The sequence below is a fragment of the Anopheles ziemanni genome, chromosome 3 (genome assembly GCF_943734765.1).
Source record: "Anopheles ziemanni chromosome 3, idAnoZiCoDA_A2_x.2, whole genome shotgun sequence".
NCBI lineage: Eukaryota > Metazoa > Arthropoda > Insecta > Diptera > Culicidae > Anopheles > Anopheles ziemanni.
The window spans coordinates 67,688,230-67,710,664 of NC_080706.1; the positions used below are offsets into that span (position 1 = coordinate 67,688,230).

Here is a 22,435-nt window from a genome sequence, read left to right on the forward strand (position 1 = left end):
TGAGTCCCTAAGGAGAAATTGTCCTTAGTAGGGGTGTCGCAAGTAAGAAAAAAAATGAACTCAAACGAATACTACCTTCCAACGCTGCGAGCAACGAGATTATCCTCCCACCGAACCGATGTGGCCGGAGGTGGAAAAAGTGAAAACCGAGTAATTCACTCCCGGCGTTGGTTGATTGGAGGCCGCACCGACAAATGGATGCTGTGTTCGGTCGGTTGCGGTTGTGGATTTAAATCGTCTCCAACTGCCCAGAGCTCCCAGGCCTTAGATCCATTGCGCAAGAACGCTGTTACTGCACCCTTCCTAGTTCCATCCCAACCATGGACACTTCGTAAGTCGTAACGGAACAATCGGGCGGATAAGTATTGCAATAGACATTCCCACCGGTCGGTAAGTACCTGCGCATCGTCTCCTCATCCGGAGATATCCCGGGAAGCGTTAAGGATACAGCTCCTACGGAAGTCACCGCTAAACGATTCCTTTGCCAATAAACCGAGTCTACATCGACGTCTTCAATGATTTGCGCCACGGAACCCCCAGCTAAATCTTCCGCTTCCGGTGCATTTTATCCCCCACCCCCTCCCCCGCGTTTATATCTCCTACCGATCGGTTTCGATTGACTCGGCGAAGAAAATCGATTACGAGCCGGCCCAGGTAACTCCATCGTTTACCGGCGCTCTTTAATCTTCATAAATCACCAAACCACCATCTCGACCCCTAGGCCCCGGTCCAAGAGGTCCTAGACCAACGGTCCGGAAGTATTTTCCCGATATCCTCCACCTTCTCTTTACCTCTGTTTTCCCTAACGACGCGATGGCCAAGTACCGTCGGGTTGGAATATTTCATTTACTCCATTCCTTTGATGACATCGACGATATTCTCGGTGCACCGTGGGGTTATTACCGGGGGAGGGGTGTGTACGGCATGGAGTTGGAGATGCTTCCACCGGGCCGTCGCCAAGTGTTGTTGCAGATTACCGAAGTGCTATTTGATACGCCGGAATCAGATTACCGGGATGGCGATCCTTCGACGGTGAACGACGTTGCTTAGGTTAAATCAGATGGATTACTGAAACGGGTTTTTATGTACCGTTTTTTTCAGGAGAATGGAGGAAATATAAGCCCTTGAGCGTTAACCCCAAGTGGACAAGACGCAGTAATATCTACAATAATCCTCATTATTTCCTCTTAAAGGCTACGCATACAAGTAAGAGAATTTGTTCCGCGGGTTTGAGTTTCTCCCTTAAATTATGCGGTTCAATTTTTTTTTTCAATTTGCCTTAAATGTTATAGGAAAAAAAACAAAAATGTGACGGAATTTAAATAACAAAATACATCCAATAAATTAGGAATACGAAAGCAGTAAAGAGTTTTGTTGGACCTTTTCAGAGACAAAAGCTGTTTTATATAAATTTATCTTCTTAAGTCTTTTGTTAAGAAAATGTCAGAAGCAAAATAAAATGAAATAATCGAGTAAGGATGATGTATTTCTGTAAGATGTAAGATGTTTGTAAAAGATGTCTTTTTGTGTATTAATTATGTTTAAAATGCGCTATGAACGACTCACTCTTGAGCCAGCTAAGATTCCTTCTTTTTAGTGGAATTCATTTGTCTACCTTGATCAATCAACTCACATTAATCTGTTTCAGATATGCTGAAAATGTAAAAAACAAGTATTTTCGGTTCTTTTGACATCAACAACAAAATAAAACGGTGAAAAGGACTCAAAAAAAATACAAAAAGCTCCAAATATAAAACTCTTTGAGTCAAGTAAAAGCTTCAAATATTTCTCATGTTAAGAATTATGGACTCCTAATTTTTTTTTACTTTTTGTTAAAAAAAGTTCAGATATGCTGAATATATGCTGAAAATGTTCAGATTATTTCAGATATACTGAAAATGTAAAAAACAAGTATTTTCGGTTCTTTTGACATCAACATCAAAACAAAACGGTAGAAAGGACACAAAACAAAAACAAAAAACTCAAAAAATGAAACTCTTTGAGTTTAGTAAGCTCTTCAAGTATTTCTCATGTTAAGAACTATGGACTCCTTACATTTTTTTTTGTCGTTTTGACAAAAAAGAAGTGAAATAATTATCCTTCATAATATGGCTCACAGCAAAGCAATCAAATTGCGGGAAGATGTATTCAATCAAATATTCCCCTTTGCGGTAAACGAAACCTAAATCAGGTCAGGTATATCAACTTCATGCCTTGGAGGGAAATTGATACAAAATGAAAAAAACCAATTTGATGAGGAGCAAACATCAACACAACAAACTCTGAATTTGAGAGTGGAAACAAAACATAGAATGAAAGTTTCGGCGTTTGCCGAACGTACGCTCGTGTTGGTATTTTATCGATGAAATGTATTTTCTAATAAACTTTACCCTCCTTCCACCTTCCGCAGACCGCTCGAGCAGACCACCGTTGCCTGTTTCCCACGGCATAAAACGACGTCCAAAACGAAGCTTAAGTGAACCGGTAAGTGCTTTTAATATGCAATGATAAAATTTTGTTTTCCCACCGGTATATGCATAGTTTGCGGTGTGGCGAGTGAAAATATTCCGGCACATTCCGGCGCGCACACGAAACGGTGCACGGTGAGGGAATATTTGCAAAACTATAAACAATACCGACAACATCAACGTATCGGAAAGGTTAACTCCCCGCTACGCCGGGAGTACGCCGCGTAGTGTTTACATAATTGAATCAAACAGTGAACAACAGCAGCTGCAGTGAACCAACCATATGCACTTAGCCTAGTCCCTCGGGCTGGACGAGGTTTCTTTATTTTTCGCTGACACCGCAACGGACTGTTGAGTTTACGCGATTTTGCTTGCAATGTATTACTTTAGTTTCAAAATCACCCAACCCTCGACTCAACCCTCTTGCGTTGGGGGTTTTTAAACTAAAAATTGACCCGAACTATAAAATGTGCAGCACTAAGAAGCATTCGTCTGCAATTCTGCCGACTCAGCAGGTCATCACGCTGCGGTCGGATATAAACAATTTTATGCGATGCACATACGACCCTGGCGCCCTCTATGTTGCCGTTTGATGTTGACGTTCATCCTCAACGACGGAGCAAATTTTCCACACCGATCACAAAATTCAATAGCAGCATCGTCGGCTTGAGGACCCGGGATGACTCGATTGATCCATAATCAAGCATCAAAACCCGCCCCATGTTTGATAAAGCACTTCACCGTGCCGGGGATGAACTCGGGCGATGGAATTCCGAGCGTCCGGCAAGGGAACGGGAAGGGACATATTTAGTGGCGTCAATCAGTGGATGGGTTCGGGCAGCACGATCCACTCGCATCTCGGGGTGAAATTTATGACGCATCAGGATCAGCACCGGCTCGAGTGGACGTGAGCATCATCGGTCGCTTAGCATAACTCTCCCGAATGTGGACATCCTTTTTGGTGGGAGGGAGACCGGTGCGCTCGGTCCGAGTTTGAGCTTGTCCCCTGATTGGGGCGAGGTGTTTGGCCAGAGGATTACATTTGCTTTACACACGCTGCCGGACAACGCTTCGGGGAGGGGTTGGGATGACATTTATCTTCCTGCAAAATTGGTCGGTTTTGTGATTCAATCCGATACGATGTCGTTTGACTTTGTATGGGGAAAAGTTAAAGTCGCCTACATCGGTATAGCAGACTTTGTCTATAGTCAATTTTTATACGCCTTTGTTAGAACAAATCCTGAAATTTCTAAAAATTTATCTCCACGCATTTTATCTCATAAACAATTAAAAGTTTATTGAATTTACAACATCAAAACTAAAGATCAATTCAAGTGAAAGCATTTAGCCGTTCAAAGGATGTCGAAATTTACGTTCTCCAAACAGCGTTCATGCACCATAAACGGAGTGGAATCCAACACACCATTTGTGGCTAGAGTGCTGACATAAATTTGCCACTCGCATTCGGCTCATCCTCTTTCGGCAGAGATTTGTTAACTTTTGCCCCGGACGGGTGATTTACGTCTCTAAAACTGGCGATTTATTTATCCCCCGGTTTTCCCTTTTCCAGAAGCTCGTGAAGAATCAATATATATTTCCAATTTTCCAGTGAGTTGTTGTCGGGGGTTTTTTTTATGATTTTTCTCTTCCGGATTCTCCCAAAAAGGTCATCGAATTGCAACATTGTTACATTCTTTTCTATGTGCGACGACGTGATCGGAGCTAAGTCGAAGTAACAGAAAACTGTTAATTATTTCAACCGACCTGCATGCATGCCAGATGACATCGCCATTTTGAGGCCACTGACAGTTGGCGAGCGTGTTACACTTGCCAGTGTTAATTTATGACTAACTTACGCTCGGCAGCTACACGCGTCTGAAAAACCCCCGTCCGTGAACCGTCCGGTTAAGGTTAGATGAATCATGACTAATCACAGCTGATTTCAAGGAAATTTGGTATGTATTTGGTGGTACGATTTATTGATAAAACAAATCAATCAGGTTTATCAAAGTCTATTGATAGGATTAAGATATCTGAAGAGATTTAAAGATATTTCGCTTCATCATTTGGCTTCAATTTGCTACCCAACACAAATTAATTTATTTTCGCCTACATCGTTTTTCGTCTTTTTGGCCAAATGTTAAACCTGCGACATCGACAAATTAAGCGTATGATACTATTTCTGCCACCGTTGTCTGGCGCGGTCAGCGTGCCGAAAAATAATATTTGCACTCGTACGACCAATTAGCGCCAGCGACCTGTTTGCATCCGGAATATCGGGTTGGTTCTAATTTTTGCGGAATTTCCTTTCGTGCCGGACCGGACTTCCCGACGGTGGGAAAGACACGGGCCGGAAAAAAAAGAACCACCTCAAGGTCGGTTCCCTGACTCCCCGGTTAAAAAATATTGATCTTTTCTATTTAAACCCCAGAGTAGGCGCTTGGATTAGTATCAGTCTCCGACTATCTTTCGTTTGAGGAAGTAGCCATCAGGAAGGAAGTGCCCGAGTGAAAGTGAAAAGTTGTTTTGTGAAAAAGTGTTCTAAGGAGTTCCTTAAAATCATCGAATAAACATCAATTTAAAATGAATCGAGTTATTTGTTTCGTGAGTAATACCAGTGAAAATATCTATGTGTCAAACAACTTATAAAATGGTTCTTATATTGTTCTTTTAGCTTGTGATTTCCGTTATAATTGGAACCGAAGCCTATCATATCGAACAGAATATCCCAAACGCTCATACATATGACGACCAACAGGACGACGGAAGTAAGTCCTTGTACTAAGAGTTTGTACTTTGGAATGAGTTACTTAATTTTTCACCTTTTCACCAGATGCTTTCAAATATGGCTACCAGGTAGTGAACATCAACAATCAGTTTCAACACAAACAGAAGGGTCCAGATGACGTAACGTACGGTTGCTATGGCCATATTGACCCGAAAGGAGGGAAGCAGCTCACATACTTCGTTGCGGACCGTTTGGGATACCGAGTGGTTCTGACTGGCCAGCCTACAACCGTGTATCCTCTAACGTCCGTGGAAGTGTAAGTGTTGAACTTAGCGAGAGTAGATTAAACAGATCTTACTAATGTAATGGTACTGCGAATATAGGTCGGGTGTCTCCGGTGGACGGTTGATCCAGTGGAATGATCTACCGTTTCCAGCCGCTTGCCAGGAAGAGGGTGAACTCTCCGGATCGTCGTCTTCTCCTCGTCGGGCAGATCTCCAAGCGCCACAGTACGACGAAGCATACGGGGCCGAATCGCGTAATACTCTAGTCACCGAAACACGGAACCCCAACGGCCAGGCAGCTGGCAGTTCATCACCTTTCGCGGAACTGCGACCTCCGGTGGACTCTCAGGCGAATTCAGGCAACCTTGGACAGACGCAAGACCTATGGCAGCAAGGTGGCGGCAACAATAATGCTGTAATCAACGCACAAGCATCAACCAACGTCGCCAATCCATCGCCGGCGGATAAAGGTCAGACGGCAGAGCAGAGTGCGGTGTCCGAGTCCTGGCAGCCATTCCTCGGGACGAGCAATTCTTTCCTGCTGAGCTCACAGTGCGACCGAGATCAAACACTCACGCTGTACATTCCGTTCCGCCTTGCGTGCTCTGATATGAAGGAATTCGAGGCGGAGCTTGCCAAGCTTACCGCCCGATTCAACCGAGCCAAGTGTTGATCTTTGTATGACAAATGTGAGTGGATAGCTTAAGCTAGAAAAATAATGCTAGCATTAACAAGACTTTATCCTAAGTTTTTAAATAAAATTTGTAAACCAAAAAAATCTATTTTTAATTTCTATGTTCTCACACTTTAAACAACTCGTCAGGAAGTAATTGAGTTAATCAAAACGAGTCAATCTCGCGCAAATTGCGGTCCAAATATTTAAACAAATCCAAACTCATCTTACGCGAAACGAAAACATCGCACAATATATGCAACATTTAATTGCAAAGTCAACACCTTAAACAAACGTAGACAGGCTTCGGCAATGACCTTCGTTCAGGAAGCGGTACCACCCCCAAAAAGTACCACCCGCCTTGAGTGATTACATTTCGCAACGGGTCAATCACGTATGCCCAACCGTTAGCATCGGCGCACGAAATCCGGTTCGGGAATTAGATCGCTCCCCACTCCTCAAAGAAGTAAACAGACCCAGAATGGGCCGATGACACCACTGTGAGATCGTGCCTCCCTACCTACCTACCTAACGTTTAGAGATCAAACAGCCTTGACGACACTTGAGTCCGCCAAATCATTACCCAAATATTGATCCATCATCGTCCGCCGTCCGCGCACGACGGGGAGGCTTTAAATTCAACGCCAAATTCTTCTGCAGCCTCAGTCCACCCGAATTGACGCATCTTGACGCACGGGTTTTTGAGTGCGCATTGAAGTCACATACCAAACTCTGCAAACCCCCCCACCCGGGAGGCAGCTGGTTCCTGACCTTCATCAAACGGTGCCTAACGTAGATTTCGCTGCAGTCATTTTTTTCCTTTACGAAAGTCATTGCTGTTTTTGGTCTGTGGTGTGAGTGTAGGTCCCATTTTTGGGACACTTATCGAATCCCCAACGTTACGACACCAGGCTGGCGCCTCGTACGAATAGTTGTTCACGGTCAATCGCAGGTGTTAATGTGCTGAAAATGGTGTCTACGGCGTGTGTGAGTGATCAAAGGCCAGTGGTTTGTGGAGTTATGTGCCCTATATTGTCCGGTTGCTTTCCTCTTGCAGCTTCTCCCGACGGTGACGATCTTGTTGTTGGCGGTGGCGCTGGTATCCGCTGCGAATGACGATTTCAATATCGAGCTGAAGCAAAAGGATGCCGAAGTGTATCACGAGCAGAGCTTTGGAAGAAGTAATTATGGCGGGTGCTTGAAGTGGTTGAAGGGCCATTGTTTATAATGTGTCACATGTGTTTTCCTTTGCGGTAGACGAGTTCAATTATGGCTATCAGGTGGAGAAGACAAACAGCCAGTTCCAGCACAAAGCCAAGGGCCCGGACGATGTAACGTACGGTTGCTACGGCTACATCGATCCGGACGGTGAGAAGCACCTCGTGTACTACATCGCGGATCGGCTCGGCTATCGGCTGCTGGCACCGGACCAGCCAACGAAAGTGTTCACCGATCGTGTCGCGAACAGTGTGTAAGTGATCGTCTGAAGTGTGATCATCCGAGATCGGACATCTTCGGCCTAACAGGTGCTTCAATTATGTTTTTACCCTAACAGCAACAAACTGGACGCCGACCTGCAGGGAAGAAAGCTGGACGAGAAGGTGGTCGCCTGGAACGATCTCTACCTTCCCTCGACCTGCCGGCGATTGAACGAAATCGTCAGCATTACGCCACCACCGACTCCAACAGTTGTGCCCGTCACAACCCCTCGTAATGGAGCAGGTGTGGTGATAGATCCAATCACCCCAGCTAGACCACAAGGTCCAAAGGAACCAATAATCGGAAGACCTTCGACTGGGGGGAATAGGAATGACCGTTTCAATGGCGCTCCCGGTGAACCTAACCTTGGTGGTGATAGCTCGGGAACTGGCAACGTCCAAGTACCGATTGTGGACGAGTCCAGCCAAGGAAAGTCAACGAATGAAGGGCGTGTTCCTAGCACGGAGACACCACAGACTCCTTCCAACAACGGATTTGGGGTTACGAAAGCTCCTGGAGATGAAGCAGGAGTTAATCTTAAGGATCCAAGAGTTCCGCCTAACAATGGAGTTGGAGGAGGTATTGGAGGAGGAGTGCCTTCGGGACCGGTCGATCTACCAAGGAATGACAATTTTGGAACACCTCAACCACCGACCCAACGCCCTGTAAGACACGAGGTGACTAGAACTCCTCTCCCTCCCACACCCGAGCCTACCCCCGCTCCGCAACAAATTGATCCGATAGTAATTGATCCACTGCCGGAAGCAACATACCCACAACCCGGTCCGATCGAAACCCACCACCCGCAGTGTGGCCAACAACTCCCGACCACCGGTCCCTTCCCCTCAAGTCCCAAGTACCCTGCGTCGATCGGTCAGTTCAATGGGTTCGTGTTCCCGATCAACCGCGACTGCGATGCCAGCGGACGCAGCACGGCCGATCTGCTCGCCCAGATGCAGGCCATCAACGAGTTGGTGCTGAAGGTGAGCAGCACTCTTCGCGAGCAGACCGGCGGTGACGCGCCAGATCGTAACGCCACCTGCCAGCGGGTGCTGGAGCTGCTCAACGTCCAGCAGCCCGTTCCGCTACTGGTGTACGTGCCCATCATGATACCTTACCTTGACGGTGGCATTCAGGCGGGCGCGGGCGCACAAAAGCCTCCAATTAACCCGGCGAGTTACGCGTACGCCAAGTCGTGTAGTGATTGTAAATAGACGCGCTCAATTATGTTGACATTTCGATGATGATGATGATGATCATGATGGAGCGGGGTGCTAGTTTTTCGATCGAGGGTGAAGATCTTTTTTCCCTCTCGTTATCCATCGGCCCCAACGAAGCGCTTCGATTGAGACGGGCCACGCAGAGAAAGGCAATTCAAATCAGGCGTATGATGTAATTTGCGGACAAGTGATACTTCAATGTGAATGTCAAGGAGGAACAGTTCCTAAGAATGGATGACGACATCTGAGTAAATTATTGTATATTGAAATATTTTATTTATGAGTCAATAATAAAAACTATTCAAATAAAAAGAACTATTTTCCCTTCTTTTTCTTAATATGATGAGAATATTGTAAAAGACAGAAAAAACAACATTCTAAACAAAAGAACGGTTTAACTTTTATGTAAAACATTTTTTAAAAATATTAGGCATTCTTCTCTTTGTTTTTACACTTTTTTAAAGATCTAAAAATATCAAAACTATTACATATATATAGCAGGTTAATTGGAAATTTATAGTAAAAAATCAGCGACAATATCTAAACCCTGCATTTTAATACCAAAAACATTCATTGAAAAATATTTCTTTTCATACAATATAGTTGTTAGAATGCGTTAGAAAATGCGCAAAGCTCAAAAAGAACAATGATTGAGTAACGGGTGTGTTATTAAAAAAAAAAACAAAACACACAAAAGTGTTAGACAAAAACTAAGTTTTTATTTTTAGTACTTTTTTCCCCTCATTGCGCCCTATTTATAGCCCTCCAGTGCCGTAAAATTAGTAAAAAAATGTGCTTTAATTAGCAACACTGCATCTAAAAGAAAAACAAAAGGTAGAAATTTACGCGACAAATCCGGGTCGACAGCTAATTTTATCCGGCCCGTAAGATAATTCTAGTACTTCATACAAAAATTTCAATTTGTATTAGATGTATTCATGTTGTCATGTTTCCCTAAAATGAAGATTAAAATTATTGAACGAGGTGTTCCTGTTATATATTGAAAAAACCAAAACTCAACGAAAATAATTATGAATATGTTTAAAACAGTTCAACGATAACATTTCAAATATATTATCTTTTACCACTTTCACTGTTAAGTTACTATTTAGAAAGTTGATACTACAGTCAAAATTTAAGATTTTTTGATTTTTTTATAAATTTTATTTAGTTTTTTACCCTTTGAAATCATTGAATCATCGTTTAAAGTCGCTTTCGGTTTCTTTTTAATCTTCTAGCCCTTCTTAAGAAATGTATTCCGGCCCCTGCTCTAGATTAATAATGAATATTCTCAATGCTCCTGTTTTAATTCACAGAAATTTTCGCTTACGGTCTAATACGAATAACAAACTTGTGTTTTCAATTGCATAAACATTTAGTTTTCAAGTACCCGGTTATTCTATGGCTGCATTTATAAGAAAATTTTAAATATACCATTTACTTAAGTTTATCCTCCCACACCGATCACTAACGAAGGATCAATTGCAATGCCAACATCTGCAGCGCATAATAATGCTGCCACCTCGCGCAACTTTCCTTGATTGTCCAATAACGGAATTTCGAAATTGATTCGCCCAACAACCAATAAAACAATCTTTCGTTTCGCTGCGTTTACTTTGCATCCGGCCAGCAGTTGGTGGTGGTGGTGGTGGGTGAGCTATGAAAAATGGTCCATCATCGTCATCCCCAACCCATGGCACGGTGCATTCCGTACAGGCGTACAGAGCGAGCTGGATGGAAATAATTTCCATTCCAACGATACCGCTTCCGGCACGTCGGCAACTTCCCCTGCACGCACACCGAACGGCGGAGTTTCGCTACTCCACTCTGGTTCTCGGCATGAAAATCCTATCCACTGGGAAGAATTATGATTAAGTTGCTGTCGCGCGAACGCGAGGGAATTATCCTTTATCGACGGCTGAAGGGATGGGCAGGAAATCGGGAACGGCACAGAAAACTTTCTCTTTTCTCAGCGAAATAGTTTTCCAATGAGCCACCACCCCGAAGAAAAACCCCGCCGTGCAGTGTTTCACGCTTCAATCGACGAATTGTTCATCCTGTCGACGGGCGAAACGGTGCAATGATGCCGGCAAATAGGAATGATGCTTGCCGAAGCCGAAAGAAAAATGAAACATGAATGAAAACTTTCAAATAGAATCCTTCCGGCGACGGATCGTCTCGCCGAACGTGGATTTGGGAGAATGGAAGCTTCCGAACGGCATCTGTCTGGCGTTTTCACGAAGAAACAGTAAAGTTAAATAAACGAAACTTTTCATTAAACAACAAGGGTTAATATTTTATAACAAAACATTAAAGTGTTTCCTATGGCGAAGCACATATGTGAAAAAAAACAAAGCATTTCCAGTGTATAAAATACCATATGGAGTAACATATTTCGAACGTTAGCGAAAAGTTACTGTTTACTACGTGAAATGTTTCCCCGATGCTTTATAACCGAAGTGCACTCAATCTTTTCCATCTCGCCCAATAGCAGCTGTTTTTCCGACAGCTTCTCAAACCCTGCATGTGAAAATGCGCTTGCACTGCAGGAACTGTGGAAACGCTCTGGAAGGAAATCCTTTCTGCACCGTGAAGACGTTCGCACCCGTCAGTCGGTTTGTCATACATAAATGGAAAGTTTTCACATCTTTTAATAAACTTTTAATAGTAACATCTGTACACCCGGTGCTGTCATAAGGGGGGAATGGCCGGAGTTGCGAGGAGTCGTTGAAAAGGATTTTCGCAACGAAGTCTTCTCTTAGTGCTTCCCACTACAACTTTACTGACAGATTTAAAGAAAAGAAAAAGGCAAGCAAGACATCTTTCATTGCGCAAATAGGTTGATGCAAATGTACGGCGCGCTTAGAGACACCCAGGTGGTAGATTAAATTTGGACTGACTTAGCATACGCTCGCCACATCCAAAACCGAACGCAAAACTGACGCGTTTCCTCCGGGCGGGCGATGAACCGTTCCTAAAACGTACCCCCGCACCTGACCGGTTGCAATCCCCCTCCCGAAGGTTGGTTGCCGGTTGCACAAAATGGATTATAATGAAGAAATGTAGATTTTCTATATCGTGTTTTAATTATCACCTCACAGTCGGTGACAGTCACGCTTGGCGTTACCCCAAACCCTGGGGGGCGCATTTCGTTCGTCCACATTTTTGGGGGTTTTACATTCGTTTTGGGAATGTTTAAAATTTTATTAGCACACCGTGCGCAGACGGTGACAACCCGACTGCCGAAAACGGTGCGGTTGCGGCACAAACTTTTCGCACAAAGCCCCATAAACTAGGCTCATTAATATTCGCTTATGAAGTCGGTTACGGTTGGCGAACGGAAGGATGTGTTAGCTATGGCGGTGTAGGTGTTAGGGAGATTATTTTAATTCACAATTTTTGTAGAAAAGTTTTTGGAACATAGTGCATAAGGAACTCCTTTAGTTTTTGTGTTAGAGATCATGAAGAATGTTTTAAAATGCTTTGTTGTAAGACTGGTAAATGATTATTCACAAACATCTTCTGGTATTTTTGATTTAAATATTTTAATATTTTCTTATATTCCACGATTGCCAGAAATGTAGTTTTGCTACGATTTTATCCACACTTTTTTGGCAGTGTGGATATAGATAGTTTTAATACACTAGTTTTCCTCTAGTCATTAGTCTTTTTTCACTTTAACTTCTTTCGTTCACTTTAACTTCACTTTCGTTTCTTATCAAACAAATAATCGGTGAAAATTTTAAATCAGTGAAACATCTATTGCTATTATAACTTTATGTCTTAGTTTACAAAAAAACCATACAAAATCAAACCTAACAATCATTGCTATCAAATAAATGTTAATACTTATTCCAATCAACGAATAGAATTTTTGTTAAAAGTAAAGTACAGACAACAACTATTTTTGACTCTTTCTTCATTCATTTTTTACTCTTTCTCTTTCAAGTTTTCATTCTTTGAAGCACGCAAACTATTCCAACTATTTTTTTACTTAAAATTATGTGTTAACAGCACATAACAGCATAAAGTGTTAACAGCAAATCGATACATCTAGTATTGAAAACTTTTCTTTTCGCTTCCAACCACTATTAAACACCCAATCATCCTCATCCAGTTCGGCTTACAAATATGCATGTAACTTCAAAAAACATCTCCTTAGCTTGAAGTGGGAAAAAACGAGCAGGAAAAGTTTGCCGCATGTGTGTTTATTCCCAAGCGTGTCAGCGTTAACTTTCGCCGATGGAACAGAAGCGAAAATAGTTGCTGTCCTTCCACCTTCCCGACAACCTTATTCGGCCGAAGCAGAGAGAGAAAACAAAGCACACTTTAAGCTTCATCAAAAATCTAGCAAAACTTGCACGAAAAACCTTTCGAAACACTACGTACACACACAAAAACGCCAACAAGTGTGGCCATTTTGAAACATTTTGCCTGCCACATGCAAAGTGACCCGATGAAAGGTCGACCGAAACAATGCAACACTCTTGAACGTTGATGCTAGCCGCTGCTAAGTGAAGGGAAAAAGGCAAACTTCCCAAATGTGGAAAACAACTTTCCTACCGCTCTTCCGGTCTTCATCATTATGTTGTTCGTTTGGGGATTTTTTCTAGCATCTCTGAAAAAGAAACACAATCGAACCTCCGGGAACGAGCGAAAAGTTTTAACTACTTTTGAGGCACCGGCCGAAAAGTTTGACTAGGCAATTTGTAGTTCACTTTGTAATTGCTTGACACTGTAGGAACTCACCGAGGCTGCGATAAAAGTCAAGTCATTGTTGGCTCATTAGGTGTCGTCTACTAAGCTCCATTCACTGAAACTTTGGTTCGTTAATATATTAGTTTTCGTTTTGTTTAATATCATGAAGCATGCATAGTATTTGAGGTAATATATACAAGCTATAGCTGTATTGGAGTCCTTATGTACTGTGTTAATGTTTCGTTAACCTTAGGGAACGAAAACTCTAGGTTCTATTTATTTTTTATGATATTTATTGAATTACAAACTTGCATTAAACGCGTTTCTGCGAAGGAACTTATTCGGGACCAAACAAATTAACTAGAAAAGAAACGATATTAGTGACATAATATAAGAAAAAATGGTGTGATTAACAACATATTCATCTGCCTGTGACTTCAAAGTGACTGTGATTCAAAACCTAACCTTCAATGTTACCTTCAGTTACTTGATGAATAATACAACAAACTTGCTGCTGTTCAACTTTAAAGCTGAAAAGATTTTGTTTGATGTTTCTTCCATCACAACAATTCACTTTCTACAACCTTTTTTTCGATTTGGTTCGATAGATATCTCATCAATTATTCAGCAGAGCGCTTTCGGCAAGGCAACAACAAATCTATTAACTATTCACATTGATTAATAATAATTCGGGTCCTAACAAAGTAGCTTCGGAAGGCACAATACAAGAAGCATAGTATAAGAAAAATGGAATGAACAACAAAACATGCCTGTGACTTAAAACCTAACCAACGATTTTACTTTCAAATACATGATGAATAACACAACAATTTTACTGCTAAGCAACTTTAAAGCTGAAAAGATTTTGTTTGATGTTTCTCCCATCAAAACAATTCACATTGTTCATGCTTTTATGGTTTGGTTCGAAATATATCTTATCAATTATTCAGTAGACCGCTTTTAGGGAAGGCACCAACAAATCGATTAAACAGAAGAAAAGTGAAGATGTAATTTTGAAATCAATCAACATTTCCGCATATAAAAACCCCCATCGGCATTATTTTGCAACATGGCATGTGTTGATTCACACGCATTTATTATCAACCTTATTAGTTTACAATCGTACAAACAAAACAAACGTTCCATCTACTTTTTATGCACACCAGATTAGAAGATGCCTAAAGTCTAACATCATTCTAAACAAAGGTCAAAACAAAACAACCTCGACAATCCACGCTTGAAACGAAAACATACATGTAAGTCGGGGAACCCTTATCAGCTGAGGTCTAGCGGAATGTCTCAACCATGGTGACCGTGGTGAGGTTTGCGATAGGAGTCACTCCGGCCCGGCACGATCGGCTGGTTAATGTTGTGCTGACCCTCGACGTAAGGAATCAAGATCGGAACGTACACGAGCTGCGGCGTGCGGTTCTGTGACTTGAGCAGTTGCACCACACTGCGGCAGCTGTTCTCGTTGGCATTCCCGAAGGCGGTCGGATTGTTGGCCATACCGGCCAGCAGCATGTTCAGAGTGATGACCTGCGAATTAACGGCCTCGATCTGGGCCAGAAGTTGCGTGATGTTGAGGTTATATTGGGAGGTGGAGAATTGCCCCGAGCCGGACTGAGTCTGGATGTCGATGGTCCCGGTGTGGATCGGGTAGACGTTTCCGCTGAACTGGTCCAGGTTAATGTTGGCTGGGTTGATGTCCGGGAGCGAACCTTGCCAGGTTGGTTGCTGAGGCTGCTGTGGACCTTGCACACCTCCCTCGTTGTAGTCTCCACCACCATTATTCGAACGCTGTTCTTCGTAAACATCCGTACCGGTTTCATATCGCTCCGATCCAGCCCCGGTAAGGTCGACTAAGGTGCGAGGAGTGGATGGGATCGTGTACTGTGTCGGATTCGGAAGCGCGGGAGCTGGCACAGGAGCCGTTTTCACTGGACCAGTTCCTCCCGATGGTGGAGATACCACCTGTACGGTCTCTTGGTTACTCGCGGCCGTCTCGAGGATCTCAGGCAGGCGGAAGCAAGACTCCGGAAGGTACAGATCGTTCCACTCGACCACCTTTTCATCGTAATCCTTACCTTTAACCGCGCCATCCAGTTTATTCCTGGAAAGATAAGAGTATAAGAACACGTCACCAAAAACCCTTTAGGAATTCAGTTCCAAGAAGAAAAACACTCACAAACTGTCCGCCAGCCTCGCAGTAAAGATCTTTGTGGCCCGATTCGGGAAGATGATGCGGTAGCCCATCCGATCAGCGACGTAGTACACCAGGTGCTTGCGCTTGGACGGATCGACGTAGCCATAGCAACCGTACGTCACATCGTCCGGGCCCTTCACCTTGTGCTGAAACTGATTATTCACCGTCTTCACATGGTAGCCGTAGTCAAATTCACCTTATTTCGATAAAAGCAAAGGAACACAGATATTGAGTATGCCCCAACCGATCGTTAGAGGTTGTTTAATACCCTTTTTCATATCCTGCCGATGATAGACTTCCGCGTTAGGTTGGCTGACGTGAACGGACATAGTGCTCCCTGCCACCATCTGAACGGCGATGGACACCACAATCTAGAAGGGGAAAGCAATAACTTATCCTGGCGTTTTGCAACGTAAAACAATGCCGAAGAAAGGACACGAACCACTCCTAAAACTCCCATTGCTGTGACTACAGTTTGTTCTGTACTTCCCAATGCCTTCTACCAGCGAATGTTTACTCCGTGAAGGTGCTCTATCTACTGATTCGATTACACTGAATCGACGCATTATATTGTTTATTTTCATCGGTTCAGCTTGCGCGGCATCTCACGAACACTTTTTCAACTGACAAGATCTTCGGTAAGAACAACTCCAATCGAATTTGCCTTTATCAACGAACGTCGGCTCACCGTGACCCAAATATTCCGGTGATCGTCAACAGAGTTTTTGTCTTATTTTCTGACCAGTAATTTGCAACACTCCCCAAAATTGCTAACATTAGGCATAATGATGTTTTAATCTCACTACACAACATAAGTGATAAGGATTGAATGGGAAGCATCTGGAATGACGTGGATGAACATTTGCTCATCGAAAAGAAAGTAACAAAACTATTTGCCGAGTTTCTTTCAGATTAAAAGACCACAACAAATACCTTATCCGGTAAAAAATGTGAATATAAAGCTTCTTTATTAAAATCTCATATTATCGCATTGCTTAAGCTCTTATCGTGACTACCATATCTTTACCGTTTGCTTTATATCACTTTTATTATAAAAAATTCACTACTTCATTATCTTCCAATAGTTCAGTCATCCGCATTTCTCGAAAGTATCCTTATCTGATGAGTGAAAAAGAAACATCACAACAGGCGTGTTATTAAAACTATGTGAGAAATAAATCTGAGTGTATATTAGTAGTGCATCACTTACCTCACGGGTTTGTCACGATGAACCAGCATAATTGCTGCGGTCATTCCTGCGGCCGGACTATGTGAAGCATACCGTCAAAAATACGGCACAGCGATAGAGCATCAGCAGCACGGAAGCGAACGCGGTCACGACGAAATCCATCTTGAGACTACAGATTATCTCAAGTCGCTTCGTTGTTATATAAGTTCTGCTTGTGTGCTGGTGGGTAGGCAGCAAAAACCTTACCTGGAATGTTCGAGAAAAGGGGATGAGTTTTTTAGATGAGGACAAAAAAAAGGGTGCCATTTAGAGCTTTTTTACCCACTCATGAGAGAGGTTCTTAAACGATTTGGGTATGGCAGTTTGATTAGCCTGGTTTTACCCTTCGCTAATCGTTTTAGTGGGTAATGATTGTTGTACCTTTCTACCTCTTTGCAATACTATATTGTTTTGCTCAGGTAATACAACATTATTGCGTTTGAAATTATTTTTCAAAGTTCCAAACTTGTTTTCACATAAAAAAGCCTCTCCCGGACAACGCATCAAATCATTCGATCCGGTTTAAATCGTACGACCCCAATCTCGAGCCAACGAAATCATGACCCGGAACGGTCACGCTGCAACTCATCGACGGTCGGGCGGGCGGCGCTTTTATTAAGCGCAAAATTAATTCCCCTACCACGATTCGGTTAAAATTACGACAACGTTTTCGGCGCGCTCCGGCGTTGGCGATAAATTGCCCGCTCATCGCCCGGTATGCACCGTGGTCCCGCTGCCCGGATCGGGCGGTCGATGCAATTTCAATCAAATTAAGTTCATTTATGCGTTATTATTACCTGCCATTATCGCACTTTTAACCCGCAACCCGATGACATTCCGATGGCCACCATTTCCGCCGCACGTTTGCTTCCCGAACCTCGTCGTTGTTAGACCCTCATCTGTTGGCGTGAAAAACCCATCACCAAACATCAATTGTGCTGAAAAGTGCATAAAACCGACCCGAGCCCATGGATGGCTGCACAGTTTTCCATGATCGGTTTGTTTTCGTTGTACCGCCCAGCCATTTCCCGTCCGAGGATGGTCCCATTTTTTTTTTGTTTTTACCTCGGAACAACACAAATCCACCTCGTTGCAAACGGTGACAGGATTTTACAGCATTTAAATAATCATTGGAAAACCCCCACCGTCCACCGAGGGCCTTTTTCCTTTTGTCCAAACATTTAATACCTATCCTGGCTCGAATTCTTTGGGATCGGAAGTAATAATAATTAATATAAAATTTGAATAAATTAATTGAAAATAAATAAACCCACGTGACACACCACGGTTGACCGCGAATGGTACTGGCTGTCGGAGGTGAAACGTCCCACCCGGAGAAAAATGGTACAGGAAACCGAAACAAAAACCACTTTCTGCAAACGGGGCAATTTTTCCCAAAACAAACGCAAACACTAACCCACAGCGAGGCATAAAAATCAATAAATCTGCTTTGTCAATTATTGGAACAATTATTAATCGTCCCACAGAGCTTAAGTGGATTAAAGTACAAAACAGTTTCCACATTCTGGGAATGAATCCGATTCGTTGGCTTTTTGCCAGCGAAAAATGAAGTGGCTTAATTTCGCATCAACACTTTACGATCCCGCGATGATCTAAGCTTTAGAATGTTTGTTTTTCGTAGATCCAGAAGCGGATCAATCCGTTCCAGACATTTCTCTAAATATTTCTATACCTAAGCCAAAATTGGTCTTATTTTTTATAACAGCTTGTAATCCTTTTTATACATGTTTTCTGTATCCATGGTTTCCAATAGGAATTAATTCAAAGAATCTAAAATACATAATTAAATTCATCAACAAATTAATGTGATAAGTAACTTTCATTTCCTTTCGCACAATTTGCATGTTTTTGAAATCAGATATTAAAACTTTCTAATCTGAATATAATCATTCGGAATTAAGCAATCTGAACAAGTTAATCAAATTTCTTTCGTTCTGTTAATTATGACCTCCAAATTCTAAACCAACCAAACCAATTGAAAAATACTCATTTCAATATTTTTCTGCGATAAATGTCTTGTTTTTCTTATTTAAAGTACATTCAAATGTCGTTTACTGTTAACAGATGTTTATTTTTTTATGTGTACGGCAAATAGTTGCCGTGTGATAATTTCATTTTTCAATGCCAGTTTTTTTCTAAATTGCTCTTAAATTATTAAATCTTTTCATTAATTTTAACAGCGATGAGGAAAACAATTTAGAAGGGAAACAATGCAGACTTTTGCTGGTAGCTCATAAATTTAGAGCATTTTAAATCAAACGGAAATATTGGATGAAAAGAAGATTCATGAAAACATATTCTGTCAAGGCTTTCGGTGAAAATTAACAATTTTAAAGTAATATCAAAGTATATCTATAATAGCTTTGATCAAAGAATGTAATATCACTGCGAGAATAAGTAAAATCGGTAGTTACTTTTGCGGTCTGGGGTTTTCATCACGGGGCTTCCTTTTCAGCCCGGAGCTCGGACCCCTCCGCAGCCTCTCAGCACTGCGAAGTGTCGTGATCTCACGGATTATTTCTCTATTTCATTATATTTCAACATCCAAATTCAACTACTTGTTTCATTTTCACTATCCACTCTCGTCAAATTCAATCACAAGACTGATGGTTCAACTCTTTCCGTTTTTCAATGTCTACTTTGTTCCATCTTTTTCCATCTGCAGATCCATCTCGGTTCAGTAGTAGGCCATCGCTCTTCTAATTTTCGTTGCCAACTATCTAGCGATTAATTTCATTTTTAATTTTTCGTTGCCTCGCATTCATAATTCATTCGTTTATCAATTCGTTCATTATTACTATTTTTCTAATTATTCATCCAGCTCGGCTCAATCCCTACATCCTCCACTACCTCTACTCTCCATCGCAATCGTGATACATAACCGTATCCTGTTATCTCTTGGTTATTTAATTATTCTTTGCGGTTCTGTTAGTTGAGGACTGCTAGTACCATTCATGCAATTACTATCGGCCACTGATGCAATTTAATGGCTTGCTTCCCAATTTGTTTTCCGAACCGTTTACATTTTTACGTTAATGTTCCTAGTAAACGAGTCCGAAATCATTGATGATGATCACCTTTGTACTCTATTCGATAGTGTATAATATTCGCTGGAGATAGTGGAGTAGCTCTTAGTCCTTCGTGGTAATAACTTCACTACATAATCTCCTTCCCTTAAATTGGGTTCTTTCGTCTCGTAATCTTCGTCCGCAAATAAGTATCCTACGTACTTCATTCACTAGTCCTTTTTGGGGACAATCGTTCAAGTTGCTCATATCCCAAAGGCAGGGGAACTTTCCACGAAATCTTTATCCATCTAGGAGTGCTTCTTATTTCGCAACCGCCATAACCTTTATAACACCTAGATTCTGTCACTCGATGGCTTCATTTGATTTTGCACACAGACGAACAGATTATAATTCTCGCTCCTTTGTCCTCCCCGTATTTGGTATTGAACTCTGGGGAACTTTTGAAGAAATCACTTCGTGGCTTTACAACTGATGATTCTGCGATATGCCCGTTCATGCGATATAAGGTGCAGTTTTTCTGATCGAGTTGTTAAGTCATTTCTGAATAGATTCTGACTCAAAACAATGCAGACTATTAGGCCACATTCAGGACTGCGTCCACTCCAGATGCTGTCTGAATTTCATCCACGAATAGTTATGAATCCGGGGTCGAAAGATGTCTCTGTTCAAAAAGGTGTAAACAACTTTTTTGCGCATACTAGTATCCTGAGGCTACCTTCTCCGTTGAATTATAAGTTCGGCTCCGAGCAGCTATCCCGTACGTATGCTCCAACTGTTTCTTCTTATCAATCCCGACTGCTCCAAAACTGAATAGTGCTCGTGTTTTCGGGATAATTTCGACAAATACAGAAATTTTAGCTCGGTCACGATTGAAGCTACCGCTAAGATTTCGTCCATTACATCGTCTACATTCGATTGTCGCTCTGTACCTTCGAGACAAGCTGCAACTTCTAAAACAATATCTTCAACAACAATCTTGTAAGGCCTTTTTCTGTCCTTGATCGTCCATTGGCTCTTCAATCCAGTCGTTAAAGTTGATCTGCTTTCTGTGCAGAACTTTCAGCCGCAGTTTCTACAACAACATTCCAATCATCCGTCCATCCGTAGAAAATATGACTATGTGCTCTCGAACATGCTGGAAAAATTATCAACAGTGCTGGAAATATTGAACATAGGCAAACATAGTAACATGGACAGGCCAAACCCGAGCAGCGTATTTGAACTCCTTGATCAGCCGTCTTCAATCCAAACGTTAAGGATGATCTGCTTTTTGCGTGGTTCTTTTCAGCTTTGTTAGCACCGAGTTACGCCGATTCTCAGGTTTGACTGTGTTGGTGGTGATGATGAATAACGCCGTGTTCCCGATACCATCCTCAAAATTGAAGCTTCTTACGATATATTTGTCCACTAGAAAAATTCTCGAAGGATCCGTTTCGTTGCTCCACATCCAACATATCCGCGATGTACAAATACATAACGAAAAATAGTTATAATTTAAAAGAATGAATAACAATTGTTTCCCTGGGGTTGTATTCCATTTATGTGGAATGTGTAACGTTCCCCATAGGGAATTTCTTCAAACACCTATTCCTTCACTTAAATAAAACTTTAGAACCCTGTGTCTTCCTCTCAGGGAATCTCTTTCCATATGAATACTTCCTTTCAGAAAGTATATTTACAAATGTGTCTCCCACCCGAATATGTATATCTTATGAATTTGGGGAATCTTTAATTTAAATTTTCATATTGTTCTTTCTCTCAGACAATATCTTCTAATCTTTACCATTCCTTACAAAGAATTCCTTCAACTCGGAAAAGATCCTAATAACGTACGTGTTCCCTTCCAAATATCTTTTATGTATCAACTCTTTCTCTCCTCCTCACCATTGTTATTCTTCCTTTTTTATATACTCAAAGAGGACTTAGTAATCAAACCATTCCTCTCGAAGGATCGTTTAATCGGATCGGAAAAAAAAACACTTAGTAAAGTGCCGTTCCTCTCAGGAAACTTCATCGAGGTTTCCACTCAGATAAGCACTTAGTAAAGGAGGTCTTTCACCTCATTGCATCTGTGCCGTTCCTCTCAGGGAACTTCATCGAGGATTCCACTCAGATAAGCTCTTAGTAAAGGAGGCCTTCCACCTCATTCCAGCTGTGCCGGTCCTGTCAGGGAACTTCATCGAGGATTTCACTCAGAAGAACTTAGTAAAGGAGGTCTTCCACCTCATTGCATCTGTACTGTTCCTCTCAGGAAACTTCATCGAGGATTCCACTCGGATAAGCACTTAGTAAAGGAGGTCTTCCACCTCATTGCACCTGTGCCGTTCCTCTCAGGGAACTTCATCGAGGATTCCACTCGGATAATCACTTAGTAAAGGAGGTCTTCCACCTCATTGCATCT

At 42.1% G+C, this 22,435-nt stretch overlaps 2 protein-coding genes across 2 annotated transcripts; one reads left to right on the forward strand and one right to left on the reverse strand.

Moving 5' to 3' along the window:
• Window positions 1-7,122: 7,122 nt before the first annotated feature.
• LOC131285320 (uncharacterized) lies at window positions 7,123-8,846 on the forward strand. The gene is made up of 4 exons (XM_058314175.1): window positions 7,123-7,140; window positions 7,211-7,334; window positions 7,411-7,624; window positions 7,709-8,846. Exons 1-4 carry the CDS (start codon window positions 7,123-7,125, stop codon window positions 8,844-8,846), a joined length of 1,494 nt encoding a protein of 497 aa, XP_058170158.1.
• A 6,003-nt stretch (window positions 8,847-14,849) lies between these two features.
• On the reverse strand, window positions 14,850-17,107 carry LOC131285321 (uncharacterized). Its single transcript, XM_058314176.1, has 4 exons — window positions 17,039-17,107; window positions 16,025-16,127; window positions 15,739-15,952; window positions 14,850-15,663 (listed from the first exon to the last, which is right to left on the reverse strand). Exons 1-4 carry the CDS (start codon window positions 17,105-17,107, stop codon window positions 14,850-14,852), a joined length of 1,200 nt encoding a protein of 399 aa, XP_058170159.1.
• Between the last annotated feature and the right edge of the window lie 5,328 nt (window positions 17,108-22,435).